This window comes from Hypomesus transpacificus, unplaced genomic scaffold (assembly GCF_021917145.1).
Source record: "Hypomesus transpacificus isolate Combined female unplaced genomic scaffold, fHypTra1 scaffold_96, whole genome shotgun sequence".
Classification (NCBI taxonomy): Eukaryota; Metazoa; Chordata; class Actinopteri; order Osmeriformes; family Osmeridae; genus Hypomesus; species Hypomesus transpacificus.
Window position 1 is genome coordinate 132,588 of NW_025814044.1, and position 16,143 is coordinate 148,730.

The 16,143-nt window shown below is 43.9% G+C and overlaps 1 protein-coding gene and 1 non-coding gene across 5 annotated transcripts in view; both read right to left on the reverse strand.

Annotated features, from left to right (window-relative positions):
* eif4g1a (eukaryotic translation initiation factor 4 gamma, 1a) overlaps positions 1-16,143 on the reverse strand; it is a 64,319-nt gene that overhangs the window by 38,575 nt on the left and 9,601 nt on the right. For all 4 annotated transcript variants that reach the window (XM_047018172.1, XM_047018171.1, XM_047018173.1 and 1 more), the window contains 13 exons: positions 10,801-10,934; positions 10,359-10,475; positions 8,021-8,419; positions 7,561-7,707; positions 4,635-4,868; positions 4,335-4,439; positions 3,177-3,470; positions 2,880-3,000; positions 2,678-2,783; positions 2,319-2,551; positions 995-1,107; positions 373-545; positions 125-250 (listed from right to left, as the gene is read on the reverse strand). In XM_047018172.1, the coding sequence (XP_046874128.1) occupies positions 125-250; positions 373-545; positions 995-1,107; positions 2,319-2,551; positions 2,678-2,783; positions 2,880-3,000; positions 3,177-3,470; positions 4,335-4,439; positions 4,635-4,868; positions 7,561-7,707; positions 8,021-8,419; positions 10,359-10,475; positions 10,801-10,934 (2,302 nt within the window). The remainder of the gene's footprint in view (positions 1-124; positions 251-372; positions 546-994; positions 1,108-2,318; positions 2,552-2,677; positions 2,784-2,879; positions 3,001-3,176; positions 3,471-4,334; positions 4,440-4,634; positions 4,869-7,560; positions 7,708-8,020; positions 8,420-10,358; positions 10,476-10,800; positions 10,935-16,143) is intronic.
* On the reverse strand, positions 4,523-4,599 carry LOC124466368. The gene has a single exon (XR_006955928.1). It is a non-coding gene; the product is annotated as a small nucleolar RNA SNORD66 (small nucleolar RNA).

A 16,143-nucleotide genomic window follows, 5' to 3' on the forward strand; every position in this document is an offset into this window, starting at 1 on the left:
TGCACACAGACAGGGATTTATTTATTTACTGCTGATACACAATTTTCTGTGTAAGCAGTTTCACAGAGCACAGTGTGGAGGCCTTTCCCAAGTACCGCCGCGCATTGTGCAGCCTTGGTCTCACCTGAACAGCTGTCCCATGGGGATGCCTCCCTCATGGAGCATCGGAGTGATGAGTTCAGCCAGGTAGAGCCAGATGTGGGGGATGTCTATGGCCATGTCCTCGGCTACCTCTAGGATCTCTTGTAGCCTATGGCCCCCCCCAAAAAAAAAACACCCAGGTCTCCTTAGAACATTTGTATTATTACCTCACACGGCATTATATTTAAAACAGATGTTTCGCATCTTTTCCCACACACACAGCTGTCTCACCCCTGGTAATATTGCTGAGCAGTCAGAGAGCCAGATATGTAGAGCTGGTGCAGCAGCAGGCCCATGTGTTGCCTGGCAATGGTGCTACGCTCCAGGGTAGACTCCACACCGTTCCGCACAAACACAAACAGTAGTGAGCCGCTGTTCATTTCTGCCACACACTGCAGCGCCTCCTACAGTCCAAGAGGGAAAAGGAATCAATAACACGTCTTTCAGGTATTTTCTAGTTAAGAAATACCGGTTGTGCTTGTGTGCGACCTTTGTGTTTAAGGGAATGGTTGCATGTATACCTGAGGAAATGTGTGTGTGAGGGGGGGGGGGGGGGGGGGGGTCAGATGGCTGAGCAGTTAGGGAATCAGGCTACTAATCAGAGGGTTGCCGGTTTGATTCCCGGCCGTGCAAAATGACGTTGTGTCCTTGGGCAAGGCACTTCACCCTACTTGCCTCGGGGGGAACGTCCCTGTTCTAACTTTAAGTCGCTCTGGATAAGAGCGTCTGCTAAATTACTAAATGGAAATGTAATGTGAGAGAGAATGAGACATGTCACATTGAGCATGGCAATGTGAATGTACTCTACCGTAGTTTCTGTGTAGTGTTTATGTGATGTCCTGCGTGTGCATACCTTCATGTCATTTATGTGGAGGTACTCTTCGATGATGGCGTTTGATTTCTTGTCCAACTCCTCTTCGGTCATGGCTGGCTTGGAGGGAGGAGAGGGGGCATTCTCACGCTTTACTGTGGAGGAACAACAGCAAACATTACTGACCAAGCCCGAACACTTGGGGCCAATATGATATATTTCAGTTTAACGCGTTAATAACGGCGTTAACGCAAACCCATTTTAACGGCCTAGCAAACTTTGTAGTTTTTTTCACATGCTGTTGCAACAACTAGTGACGTAAGAAAAACTACAACACCGGATCTAGCTAGACCAGAAACAAAACAACAGGCACGCCGCACACAGTTGTTTGGGCTTGCGAGCCGGCTAAAGAGTAACGTTAAGTTTTGAGTGGATGGCAAGCGCGAGACGCCGAAATGGATGCCAATAAGATTCTGAATGGAAGGTTTACTTTTCAAAAGTTGCCAAATAGTTCCATTGACAAGACCAAAATGATCTGTGTGTTTTGTCGTTGTGAACTGAGCTATCATCGCAGCACGTCCAGTCTGAAATACCACTTGATGGCCGAGCACACAGCTGATGCAAACTCTCCGCCCCCTCGTCAAAGCCAGGCGATTGCAATGTTGTTTTCAGAAAAATTAAAATGTAATGGGACAAAAATAAATCAAGGGACATTTACAATAGATCAAAATTTGCTATTAATCGCAAGTTAACTATAACATTAATGTGATTAATCGCGATTCAATATTGTAATTGTTTGATAGCACTAATACATATATATATATTCTAATAAACTTTAAATTGGCTAACGACCGGCCCATAAAGCAGGGACAGCCATACTAACACTGGGCTGGCCCAATCACATCTTTTAACAGGCTCCACCCCTCCCCCTCTGTTTCTTGCGTCAGATGCAGTGGCTCAGAGCCAAAAATCTGTGGATTAGGATGGAGAAACAATAGTGCAAGGGCAAAGGGGGTGCGGAGAAATTGCGAAAAAAAAGTTAAAGTCTAGAGATTGATGCCTCAACATGTGCAAAAATAATGGACATGTTTAGTGCTATAGCTTCAGTTTCTAAGCCTATAGTACCTGACATTTTGCAAAAACTGGTGAACATAGAACATGGAGGAGAGGTGACCATGGCCTGGCACCTGTGTACGACCGATTTTGGTGGGCTGCTCTGAGCAAAAATGCTAGGGCATTTTTTTTATTTTTTTTCTTTTTTCTTTTTTTTTTACACAGTCCAGCCCTGTTACTGACCACAACAAACTCACTCCCAAATCGACCCATTTGCAATCTCTTTTTCCATTTTACCCCCCAACCCCCTTACCGGCAGGTTCCTTGCTTGGCGCTCGGTCGCGGCTGCCTCTGTCCCTGTCATCCGTCATGCTAGCCACGCGGCGTACAGGCTCTGCAGATGAGCGGCCTTCGCCCCCTCGCCCGCCACGCTCCTCTGTCTCCCTGCTAAAGCTGCGCTTCGTGACAGGTGGCCGGGCGCTGCGTTCCTCGCGGCTGTCAGGTCGCTCGAAGCGGTCGCTGACACGGTCCCGACTTGAACTGGACCTGAGAGAGAAAGAAGAGTAAAGTGGAGGTGACCGACTGGGGAATTGGACAGAAGACTGCAGGAGAGAGAGAACAAGAGATGAGAGGATATTAATAGAAGGGAAAGTGGCAAATGGCTGACCCTACCTCAGGGGCACCCTGCGGTCAGCGTCTGAGGAAGATGATGAAGGTGGGGCAGACTGCTGCAGAGCTGAGAAGCGGTTAACGGTGCTGGTGGCTGGACGGCCAGGCTCTGAATTACAAAGAGGATTGAAGCATTAACCTACCGTAGTTCCACCTCCTTGCGTAACAACCAAATGATAATAGATGTGGGTTCTAGTGTGTTTACCCTGTTCTCCTCCGCTGGCTTGCTTGGCTCCAGTTCCGCCGCTGCTGCCCTTACCCCAGCTACCCCACATGCCTTTACCCCCGGGGGCCAGCAACTGGTTATTAAAGTCCAGAGCACCAGGCTGAGGGGAACGTACACACACACAAAAAATACCATAACAACCGATTTTTTTATGAATCAGAACTCTCTAAGGGGTACAAGCTTGTAAAATACAATTTTACCCACCTATCTCATTTCTGATTAATGACCCATTGGAGCTCATAAGTTAAAAGAAAGGCCCCTGCAGGGTCCACCCACCTTGGTGATTTTGCTAAGACGGCTGGTGTCGATGGGTCTGTTCTTGGTTGAGATGGGCACCGTGTTCCAGCCTTCGTCCTGAGGCTGGCTACCCCGGCCTCCCCCGGGGGTGTGGGGGCCCCCCCGGCCTCCTGAGCCACCTCCTACCATCCGGCCTCCTCCTCCACCGTCCTTCTTGTTTAGCAGCTGCTGCTGCACCTTGATCTGCTCTCTGTGCTCCTCCAGCTCAGCCTCCTTGTGGATCTGATCGATGGTCTTAGGGCCCTGGTCACCTCTACGAGGAATCCAGTTACACTGCAAAGGACAGAGAGAGAACTCAAAGTATACAATTTAAATCTCAAAACTACAAGGGGAGAAGGAGAGCAAGAAGTTGTGTTAAAGATAGGTAGACGTAGGAGAGAGTAGGGCTCGCAAAATCGCTAGCCCGACTTAACAGGGCTATTGGGTTTTCCAGTCAGGCTACCAAAATGCATCACCAGCCTGCCCAACGGGCAATTTTAAATAGTGTAATCAAATTCCTTCCTTGATGCACGTTATTCACCCTCTTGATTTGTTATTTTAAGGAAAAATATGATGGGGAAGTTTTTGATCATGAGGATTTGTACGAACGAAGTTTGGCTTCAAAACTTGTATCGAATACGCAGTGCAATTGTTTCACGAAAAATACATGATCAATAAAAAACTAAGCCTCACTTTCATGTGAATGCTTCACTATGCGTGTCAGAATGTTTGAATCCATGTGCTGGTATACACACTCTTATATTCTGCTGTATAAACAGCATTAAAGAATTAGAGCACCATTTTACTTGCCTCAAAAAACTGGCAATACATTTTATATTATAATAACCACTCTTTAATATTCGAACTATTCAGTTACATTAAAATGCATATTTTATGATTCTTATTAGATTATTTTATATCCAATTGTAACAGTTTTCAAAATCTGAAAAGTGCCTGCCCAAGGGGCTACCAGAGATTTTGAAATGTTGCGAGCCCTGGAGAGGTAAGATGGAGTTGATGAGGAAGAGGTAGGAAAGTGAGGCAAGAATGAGGCAGGACGGAGTTAGGAGAACAAGGTAAGGGAGAGGTAGGAGATGGATAGGAGGAAGGGGGCGAGAAAGATGAACAGTCTTTGGGACAGACAAGGATGCGGCATACCCTCCTGAGGTCCAGAACATCCTGCAGCATGAAGCGAATCCTGGACGAGGTCTTCCTCTCCTTGATGATCTTGTCCATCTGGTTGAAGTACTGATCCATACGAGGCTTAGAAGAACAGAGGCAGACGAGTTCAGGGTGGCAGTGGAAAGCATGTGCGTGTTTGTGTGACGTGTCTCCACTAATGTGACATCCTCAGTCCCTCAATCCCATCACTTAAAAGTCAGTGGCCCAGACACTCGGCTCAAAAAGAAGGTAATCTTTGTAGTCAAAGGAAGCGTAGTAAAAAGGCATGTGGCTCACCTTGGCCTTCTCGAAGTCCAGGTCTTTGCCGATGGTGGACAGCAGCCTGCAGAGACACTCCAGGGATTCCTCGTCATGGTTCTTCAGCAGCTTCACCACGCAGTCGTGCATGATGGCCTCTGTCAGCATCTTCAGCTTGAACAGCTCCCCGATGAACTTGATGTTGCCAAGAGAGCGCCGCCGTGCCTTGTCCTTGGCCTCCTCAAGCTCTGCCTTCAGGCTGGCTCGCTCTTCCTGCTCGGGTGGGGATCAGACAGGCGGTCAGCTCCAAGTTCAATTTAATTTGCCCTTTTTTTGTTCATGCCCTAAATCTGAATTTTGACTTATCGTATTTCTTTGATTAAACAAAATAAACGCCACCCTCGAAGAAACGCGCACCAAAAATGAACATTGTGTAATAAACACTTCAATTTTACACTAGGCTTTGTGTTTGACCTCCTTGTCTATTTTTTGTTTGTTTATGGCCGCACTGCAGCAACAATTCACTAAATCTCTCTTACTGATTAAACGCCACCCTCGAATAAACGCTGCACCAAAAATGAACATTGTGTCAGGGGTGCAAACTCATCAGGGATGAAAAAGGTGACAAGGCTCCGAACCCCCTCCGGGGTCATAATATATATATATATATATACAGTGGCGTTTTTATATGTAAAAAAATATTAATCCAAAAATATTTTTGTGGGGCAAAAAACATTTAAAAATACAGGATACCAGTAAGCTACAAAAGTCCCTCTTGCTACTGATGTGTTTATTTAACACGTCAACAAACAGCGTGGCTCCACACAACACTTTTAACGACAAAGCGGCTTGCTTCTACCAGGTATTGTAGTAGACAAACTGGAGAGAGAGAGAGACCTTGTGTAATTGCTCTCCTTGTCTCTCTCACACACACACATGTAAAATTACCACTGTCATATTTACAAACCTAAATTAAGAATGCAACCAAGCTCAGAACCAATGTGCCTACAGGGACATGCGCAAACAGCAATGAGCTCAACACAACGGAAGGCCACAACGAAGCAGAAATACAACTTTTTAGGGATACAGATCCATTCTATGACAACAACCAGATAAGCATGGACACACTGACACGTCACCATCTTTATCTATCGATCCAGCCCTATAATATGACCAATGCACGGACCAGCACCACAAAGGCAGGATGATAAAATATGCTTTTACTCACCAAGGCTGAGAGCTCACTTGAAGAGAAAGGTGCCTTCTTTTGTATGCTAACTAGACTAACCGTTAGCCACTTTTTCTTCAAAAACCACTCCACTTTAAACCTACGGTTACTTTTAACAGCAGTTTGAGCGATGACAATATCGTGGCTGATGGGCACCACTTAAGCTGCTTTACTTCAACTTTCTCCTCCAAATTAAGGGTTTATAGGGTATATAACCAGTGCTCAAGTATGAAATCCACTTTATTCATTTTCTCAAGTTATCTGGCGTTTGTGAAGCTAACAAGCTAGCTAAGACAATCAAGCTACATCTCCTCGCGCTTCTTCCCGACTAATGTTGGCGACAAGCAGCCAATCAGGGCTGAAATACAAAATGACGCTGTATTGGGGCAACCGGCTCTCAGCCCCACTTGGCATAACATTTGTGTGATCTACTTTACATTACATTACATTCTGAGCATGCGTATTAATACTTTCCCACGTCCAATGTACATTGCATTGTGGGAGAGGGGCTAGCCCCACCACGCTCTCCTTTTTGCTGACTAATGTTGGCGCCAGAAAGACAGATAGCCAATCAGGTCTGAAATACGAAATGACGCTGTGGTGGGGCAACTGGCTCTCAGCCCCACTTGGCATCAAATTTGTGTGATCTACTTACATTACATTACATTCTGAGCATGCGTATTAAAACTTTCCCACGTCCAATGTACATTGCATTGTGAGAGAGGGGCTAGCCCCACCAGAGCCCCACTTTCACGATTAGCCTATGCTAACTCGAATTGGCAGAGCGCAGTCTGAAGCAGCAAGGCAGGGACCAATGAACATGAAATTAAATCTTAACACAAACGAATGAAACAAAACAATTTAGGAAGAAGCTATATTCATAGATAGTAAATTATTCAAAGTAAAGTAGCGCACAACATCAGTAAGTTGATGTTGTGCGCTAGTTTGTGTTGTAGTTCCGTAATGGCGGCGGAGAAAGATGCCAGCGAAGCCATTCGGTCCATTGTGGCAACACTGCCAAATATCTATAAACTAAAGCCGGAGCAAGAACAAGTTTTGCTGAGTTTTGTTGGTGGCAATGATGTTGTGGCCCTCCTACCCACGGGGTTCGGGAACAGTTTGATTTTCCAGCTATGGCAGCTAGCTCTGTTACAGTAGTGGTGAAGGAATTAGCTAAGGCGAGCGCTAGCGATTGGTTATGGCAGATCCAATAGTTTTAAACTTCAACAGAGTACCCGCCTACAAGGAAATCAACGCTTGTCAATGGAGCGAGGCCAGGCTCTCTCTACAAGTGAAACGCACGAGAGTCTGGTTAGGTCCAGGCTAACGAATTAGCATTTCATGCTCTGGGAGTTACAGACCCAAAGACTCTAAATAAAAAGCGTGCATGTCTTGTTGACATTGGTTGGCCGAACAACAAGCTTGAAAAAAATATTCATGACTGCATGCGTTCGCAGATTAAAAAAATATTTTTGTTGCAGATCTACCCAAATCACACAAATGACCTATTTTGGATAAAAACATTTGCACCCCTGTTGTGTAATAAATGCCGCAGCATTTAATCGAAGAAATACAGTATGTGCTCTTTTTGAAACAGCTGGAGACTCGACTCTATAACAGAATTCCCATAGTACAGCTTTGCCTCTCAAAACAAGATGCTCGGTTTGGACTTGAAGGAGTCAACCTCGTTTTAGGTCTTTGGATTCAAACGTATCAGTGTACGGATACGTGTCCAACCTCTTTGGCAGCTTCCATCTCTTTCTGCTTCCGCTCAAAGATTTCGTCATCATCCTGGTCTTTCTCAAATTCCTTCTGGCAGCGGTTGAGCAGCAGCTTGCGGAAGTTCACAGTGACTCCTGGCTTGTCAGTGGTGGGCACTTTGAGCTGAAAAAAATAATAAGAAAGGGGGCAAGGAAAGGAGATGCTTGTCAATTACTTAAACAGTGACACAAAGGGTGGTGGATAGAAAGTTGGGGGAAAAGCCTAACATGGGAGAGAGGTGAGAAAAGAAAGAGGTAGGTAAGAAGGGTATGAGAAAAGATAGTTCTACGGTTAAATGGAAAGAGAAGTCAAGAGATTCTATAAGGTTAAATCTGTTCCTTAAGATTTTAAACATTCAGTTGCTTGAGCTAAAAAGAAGGACCAGAAAAGACTTGCAGATAACAAGCATCTTCGTGTCAACACAATTAACACTCACCCCCATTAGGCAGCGGCACATGTTGGCGTAGGCCACTGAGAAGTTGGGCTCTGAAATGGCCTTCTCAAAGATGAGGTCGATGACGCCCTTCAGCCTCTCCTCCGTGTCAATGGTCAAGTCGGTCACCTGCTTCATCAGCTGCTGGAACATCTGGGGTGTCAGTTTGTTGAGGACGCTTCGCACGCGCTTGAAAAGCTCCTGGGTCTTGACCTGCTCTGGGTCCTCATCCTCAGACTCCTCCGCCCCAGTAAGGCCTCGGCCTGATGCCAGCTTTTTAGCCGAGGGCTTCCAGGCCTTCTCTGCCTTGTTGAGCTGCACGTCGTCGCACAGAGACATACTGGTGATGATTTTCCGCGGCTCCTTCCTCTGGCCCTGCTGGGAACGACGTGGGCCAGGGGGCTGGGGAGAGGGGGAAGGGAGGTAGGTGAGGGATGAGAGAGTACGAATGCACTTCCAGGAGGGGAAGGAGGACAGGTTAGAGCGATGAGGTGAGCAAGAATGAGCCATGACCTTACAGGGCTCGACATTAACTTTTTGAGGCACTTGTCTTTTGGACAAGTACATTCGTTTTCACGTTTCACTTGTCCATACACAAAAGTCACTTGTCCGGTTAAAGATGTATCGTTTTATTTAAAAAAATAATTGTGTTGACGTTTCTAGTTAGCTTGCGTCGGCAGTGATGTAGGCCTACCTAGCAAGCGTTGGCAGCATTTGGATTGGTTAAATGTACATAATAAAATATCTGCTAATATTCAACTGTAAGCTTTGTCCAAGCGCTTGTCCTCTCCAAGTTGGACTACTGCAACTCGCTGCTCGCCTGTCTCCCAGCATGCGATTAACTAAAACATTTTTTTGTTAATCTTAAATTTTTATTTTACTGTTGCTTGTTTTTTTCTACAGGTACACTTGCACTTACAGATTCATGTTGTTTAAATTGTAACTTGCTAACTACATGCTCTTATGGTTTTTCCCTTTGGCACTTATTTTTGGGTTGTTCACAATGTGTGCTTGTTTTGGCTACCCGAAATGCTCTGGGTCTATCTTGTTGTTATTATCAGTGACCTATGCACTTTGTAAAGCTCTCTCTTGGAAGTCGCTTTGGATAAAAGCGTCTGCTAAATGAATAAATGAATAAATGTAAAACTGTAAAGTAGGCTATACACCAGTGGCGATATTAGACAATTTTTAGGGGTGCTCAAGCATTTTGCAGAATAATACATAAATCTATTAATTGCTATCAAGTGAAATCAGGGATTTATATAAGCAAGGGGGTTTAGCACTTTTGCAAGGCACTGTATTCATGTCACATTCTAATTGGGGGCTGACCACCCCTAGAGGTCTGATCCTACAATTACCCCTGCTCACAGGCTCTCACACCAAACCTTGTACTTCTAACGCTGAGAAGGCAGCCAACCAAGTAGTCCTGCTAATAATGTAAACAGTAATGGATAAGGTGCAGGCCCACGGAGTGAAGCAACATAGACACGCGAACACCTGTGAAAGCTTGTCTCGGGGCTATTTGTCTTATTTCAGATAAAGTATAAGTTTAGATAGCTTGCAAATACTGAGGATAGCCTACCGAAGTAGAGTTAGCCAATGTCGTAGCGATGCTAGCTAACGTTAGCTGTATAACGATTCACTGGGTTTTACAGCATTGTTTGATTTACTGAATTTATTATGAAATGTTATGTCCTACTAGCCATTTGCCTACTTGAGCAAGTCACAGTTTTTTAAAGCCCTGATAGTGTAACTGAGATGACACAGTAAATAATTCCTCTTTCAGGTAGTAAGCCCCCGTTTAAGTGTTCAACATTAAATTAGCTGCACTGTCTGAAGAGATCTTGGGACGAAGCCACTTATTTTGTGTTTTGCTAATGCAGAATTCGGTCAAATGAAATCGGTAAAATAGACGTAATGATTGGAACATAACGTGAAGTAACTTAGCATTTTATTTTGTTTGAGTTTTAACGTCCCACTGTCAGTACAGTTCTCTTCCACTTGCCCTACAAAGAATCCACTTGTCCCAGACAAGCGGACAAGCCATAATGTCGAGCCCTGACCTTCAATGGAAGACTAGATGGAGGAGACAAGGCCTATGAACTCTGTACACAAGACTGTCAATAGTTCACTAATGCTAGCCCACTATTTGAGATGACGAGACCATTGAGACCTAATAAGTATTAGAAATGTACCTTACAAAGTAACTGAGTAACTTATCTCAATTACGGGTTCTAAAAGTGACCAAAAAGTTTTTTTTATGTACTACCACAATGGACTTAAAGGAGCAAACGTGTGGCAAATGAGCAAAGACCACTTAAACATCCAGTCTGTCTCTTACCGGGCCCCGCGGGCCAGTCGACTGCCTGCCCAGGTTCCCCAAAAAGGAGGGGGTGAAGTCAGGACCAGTATTCATCAGACGACCCGGATCTGCAGGACGCAGCGGGGTCTTGTTGGCCTACCACACACACACACACACACACACACACACACACACACACAACAAGCAAATATCAACTGCAAGATATGAATAGTATACTTGAATTTTGTACAGGATGAATAAAGGGAATTAAACTGAATATTAATATTCATTGTCTCTAGTTAGAAAAGCATGAAAGTTCAAAGTTTATGACTATCAAGGTTTTTGTTCCTGAACATAGTTGCTAAGTAAACAGTACATTTAAGTACCTTTCAGGCACTGGGTCGAAATACAAAACTAGTTACTTTGTCATTTGGAAAATTGTATTGCAATTCCAAACGTGCTGTGCAGGATGTGGTCGTACCTTGTCAAGGACCACATCACTGATGAGGGGCAGGCCCTCAGGCTTATGCATGCTGGCGCTGCTGAACTGAAACCCCAAGAGGAACTCCCGGTCATACCGTTTCTTGTCCTCTGGGTCAATCGGCTTCCATTGTTCTGAGGAATGACACCAGTTTGAGAGAAAGAATGGAAAGCAGACAAATGTGTACTGATTTTGTTCAAAATATTTTTGGGAAAAGAGAGTGGATCTTGCCAGTGCACATTAAGATAGTTGTTGGTTGGTACAGTGAGGGACAACATTATTTGATCCACTGCAGATTTTGTACTTTTGCCCACTGACAAAGAAATAATCAATCTAGAATTGTAATGGTAGGTTTATTTGAACAGTGAGAGACAGAATAACAACAACAAAAACCAGAAAAACGTATGTCAATTTTTATTTTATTTTTTTGCATTTTAATTAGTGAAATAAGTATTTCACTCCTCTGCAAAACATGACTTAGTACTTTGAGGCAAAACCCTTGTTCGCAATCAGAGGTCAGACGTTTCTTGCAGTTGCCCACCAGGTTTGCACACATCTCAGGAAGGATTTTGTCCCACTTTGCAGATCAGGGCTCGACAATAACGATGGCCAGATGGCCTGGGGCCAGTAAAAAGTAACATTGGGACAATTAAACTAGCAACTCACTGTCCCGATCTGGCCACTGCAAAGCATTGGTTGAATTTTTTTTATTTTTTATGGCATTGTAAAACTTAACATCCTCTATGTTTTGCCATCTGCTAAATGCATAATTAAAGCTCGTGGGGTGCACCTTGGCCGATCAAGAGTTGAGTAGTGAATGATGAGTTGGTTGTCAAATTGTAATTCTCGAATCTCAATAAAAAAAATTACAACTGGCGCGAGACACTGAAGTGAAGATGGCAGCAAAGGAGAGCTACGGGCTCAAACGGAAGCAGCTTTTTTATGTAACTAAGATGCACTGTGTCGTCTGTACGTATCTTTTTACACAGGCACCGACAAATTTAAAAAACAATCCCTGACCAGCCACGCTAATAGCAGACAGCACCTGGTTTGCGTCACAGCTAAGCGGGTGGTTGACAATCCATCTTCAGGGCAGTTGACCATGCTGGTCAGGAATTTAAATTGAGATGCCCATCGTGTTATTGCACGACTTATAACAATGGCATTTCACTTAATTAAGACGGACCAGTCGTTCGCCTAGTTCCCCCGGGCTTTTGAACTGCAGCAAAAGAATGGTGTCAACTTGGGTACTCAGTTTCATACTAATGAAATGCTATGGAAGCTTTTATAAATTAGCAGTGAGGGACCAGAGGTTTCACAGTTTCAGCCAGTCAGGGCCGTCGTTTAGGGGTGAAAGGTGATGACAATTCTTGGGGCCCACAGCCCAGGGGGGGCCCACAAAAATCCCAGAAGCCTTTTATGTAGGCTTCCCTTTCCATGACAAAATTATTATGCATAGGCCTTATACTAATGCATCAGAGTTCAAACAAAGCCACAAAGTCAAGCAAAATTGAAAAAATATATATATATTCTACGAGCAATAACACCCTTCTTTAAAAAAATTGTTTGGTCCATGGTTAACTCTTTTGAAAATGTGCACGTAACGTTGTTGCTCACGAACTGCAGCAGCAGACAGCTGGTTATCAATAGAGAACTGACAATGCCAAAACAGAAACAGAAATCGGGACGCCAAAAAAGAGAGGAGAGGAAGATAAGAGAGGCCAGGAGCACACCAGGAGCCCACAATATCAGCGATTTGTTTTTGAGGAAATATGAGTGTTAAGCTAGCTGCACAGGCGCCCTGTGGTTCACGAGAAATAGTAGCTTGCCTCTTCCAACGTCACGATGTTGGAGTGACTAATGTTAGGAGCTAGCGCTTAGCCAGCTACCGAATGACACTAACATTTAACGTTACGTGTGGTCAGCAGTGAAAAATAATCGCCTGACAAGGCTGACATTACAAAATGATTAACTAAATATCATCCACAGAAAGGATCAGTAAGGTTATCATTCGCCAAACATTATAATACACCGTAAAGAAATTCCAGTAGCAGTAGGACACCATTTTCCATTCTTACATGAGTGTTTACTAAAACTTAACTGCTATAGTAGCCTGTTGACACGAGTCTTGTTAATGTTAAGCAGGGGCTAATCTTACAGCTTGCCATCCTCATACAATAATAAAGTGAAGCTGTTTTTGTATAGCTATGGCATTGATAAGCCAATTTAGATTGTTTTATATGTTAAAGCGAAGACTAGGTATGTTAGTTCTTCATCAGTTGTTCCATAAAACATAACCATAAACGTGTACAAAAGCATTATAAAATTAAATAAGATATGAAATATTTATGTCTACTTAAGTCACTGACTGTCCTTGCTGTTTACAGAGCCAGACCCCACCCAAGAACAAATACCAGAAATTAGGGCTACTACAGATACTAGCTAAGGGGATAGTGAAAATGCTGATGATGGTGAGTGAGTGAGGTAGACACTTGTTGGCTGTTTTGACTTATTGGTGAACTGCAGTATGATTGGCAATTACTTACACATAGATTTTTACTAGTAGTGGGCCGTTATCTACGTTAACGGGTAAGACTCTAATCGCCGATAAAAAAATTATCGTCGTTAATCTATTCGTTAATCTATTCTCGCAAGCTATGATGACTTTCACCTTGATATTTTAGCGCGGATGTATACCTAGCCGAATTGCACTGTAGGGGGCAAAAAAAAAAGAGTCTTCGAACATGTGTGCCTTGTGTATAAAATTACCACATCAAACGTGACTTGCTAACATGGATGCAGCTATGACAGGGTTTATACACATTTTGACCAACGGATTTCCATGACTTTTCCATGCCTTTTCAATGACTTTAAACCAAATTTCCATGACCAAACTTTTTGTGAAATCTTGGTGTATATGTAAAAAAGTTGTATTACACGGCTGTTCGTAATACTGTAGAATGCTCCAGTACTTGGGAGTGGGGCTTTCCAACGTTCTGCGGTGAACAATTTTTTTACATTTGAAGTTTGCTATGCATATTTGACCTCTGTCAAGGGAAGTGGCCTTTTTGCCTCGGATTCACATCTTTCGTAGCACTTGGCAAGCAGTCCGGTAACTTTTCAACCCCAGCGTACTTAGCGACGTCAGCTGATTTGAAGCCTAAAGAATGTTCAACGTCTATGAAGTTCAACGTCAAACTATTTTTCTGCTGTTCAACACTACGAACGGTAACAAATAAATTGTAACACTTATTATTACGACACTTGGGGTCATAGGCGGCATTCCTCCTCCTCCCAACACAGCGAGTTGGTCAAGCTCTTGCCAAAGAGCTCAATTTTGGTCTCACCTTTTCACAAGACTTTCACCCAGGTCTCCTCTGAATCATTCAGATTTTCATTGGCAAACTTCAGACGGGCCTGTACAAGTGCTTTCTTGAGCAGGGGCACCTTGCGGGCGCTGCAGGATTTCAGTCCTTCACAGCGTAGGGTTACCAATTATTTTCTTGGTGACCATGGTCCCAGCTGCCTTGAAATCATTGACAAGATCCTCCCATGTAGTTCTGGGCTGATTCCTCACTGTTCTCATGGTCATTGCAACTCCACGAGGTGAGATCTTGCATGGAACCCCAGACCGAGAGGGAGATCGACAGTTTCTTTTGTTTCTTCCATTTGCGAATAATCGCACAAACTGTTGTCACCTTCTCACCAAGCTGCTTGGCGATGGTCTTGTAGCCCATTCCAGCCTTGTCTAGGTCTTCAATCTTGTCCCTGACATCCTTGGACAGCTCTTCGGTGTTGGCCAAGGTGGAGAGTTTGGAATCAGATTGATTGATTGCTTCTATGGACAGGTTTCTTTTATACAGGTATTGAGCTGAGATTAGGAGCACACTCTCAGGGCTTGAAGTATTCCGGCACAGTGCCGGATGTCCAGAGTGCAGCTGTGAGAAAAAAAAAAGTTTTGCTTGTGCACTCAAACTTACCACAACGTTGCCGGGAGCAACTGTTACAGCTGCACTAGTGATGGGAAGTTTGTATCATTTTACGGACTTGGTTCTTTGAATCTCGGGGGGGGGGGGGGGGGGGGGGGGGGTAGGACCTTTTGAAGTAGGACGTGCACGTGCAATTTCCCTGATAAGTTTTGCCTGATTGAAATTATCCACATGATTTGGAAGCGGATCAGCCATTGACAAACCGATATTTACTGTTCTCAATCAGCCCGCTAATGTTAACAGGCTAAAGGGACAATTGATTAACTTACCTTACGACAAACAGGGCCCAGATCACGTGAAAAATGATCCAAAGACTCGTATCCAAAAACATAGACTCAAGAGGAAACAGATCGGATTTGTTTACCTCATTCACTTTTGTAAGATGTGAATGAGATTTGTTCACAAGTGATAATTACAGGTTTTGTTATTTTTACTTTTCTTAAATCTCGGCCACGAGAAAATGAACGAATCACTTTCTGAGACTACTTATTACTCCCGAGTCATACTAATGATTTGTTCAAAATAAACGAATCGTTCACAAACGACATCACTAGCTGACACACCGTTGTCTATGACTGACAGAGGTGTCAAGTAACGAAGTACAAATACTTAATTACCTTTCTTAAGAAGAAATTTTGGGTATCTATACTTTACTGAAGTAATTATTTTTCAGACAACTTTCTACTTCTACTCCTTACATTTTCACGCCATTATATGTACCTTCTACTCCTTACATTAAAAAAATTGCCTCTTTACTCCAATTTCAGATTGGCTTGTTTTCATTCCGGCTTGTCATTGTTCAAAAAAAACCTCACCAACAAATAACTTATCCAGATAAATCGTGCCATCCGGATAAGAGTGAATTTGATTGTGGTTGGATGAGAAGTATAAACATAAACCATTCCTACACCCAGGTTTGTACGCGATCTATCGCACCTGTAGCCTGGTCCTAACCAGACTCATACGTACATTTCGTTTGTACAGAGTCTGGCCTCGCTCCATTGACAAGTGTTGACTTCCTTGTAGGCGGGTACTCTGTTGAAGTTTAAAACTATTGGATCTGCCCAGAGCCACTCTGATCTGCCATAACCAATTGCTAGCGTTCGCCAATTCCTTCACCACTACTGTAACAGAGCTAGCTGCCGTAGGTGGAAAATCAAACTGTTCCCTAACCCCGTGGGGAGGAGGGCCACAACATCATGGCCACCAACAAAACTCAGCAAAACGTATTCTTGCTCTGGCTTTCGTTTATAGATATTCTGCAGTTTGCCACAACAGACCGAATGGCTTCCCTCGCATTTTTATCCGCCGCCATTACGGAACTACAACACAAACTAGCGCACTACATCAATGT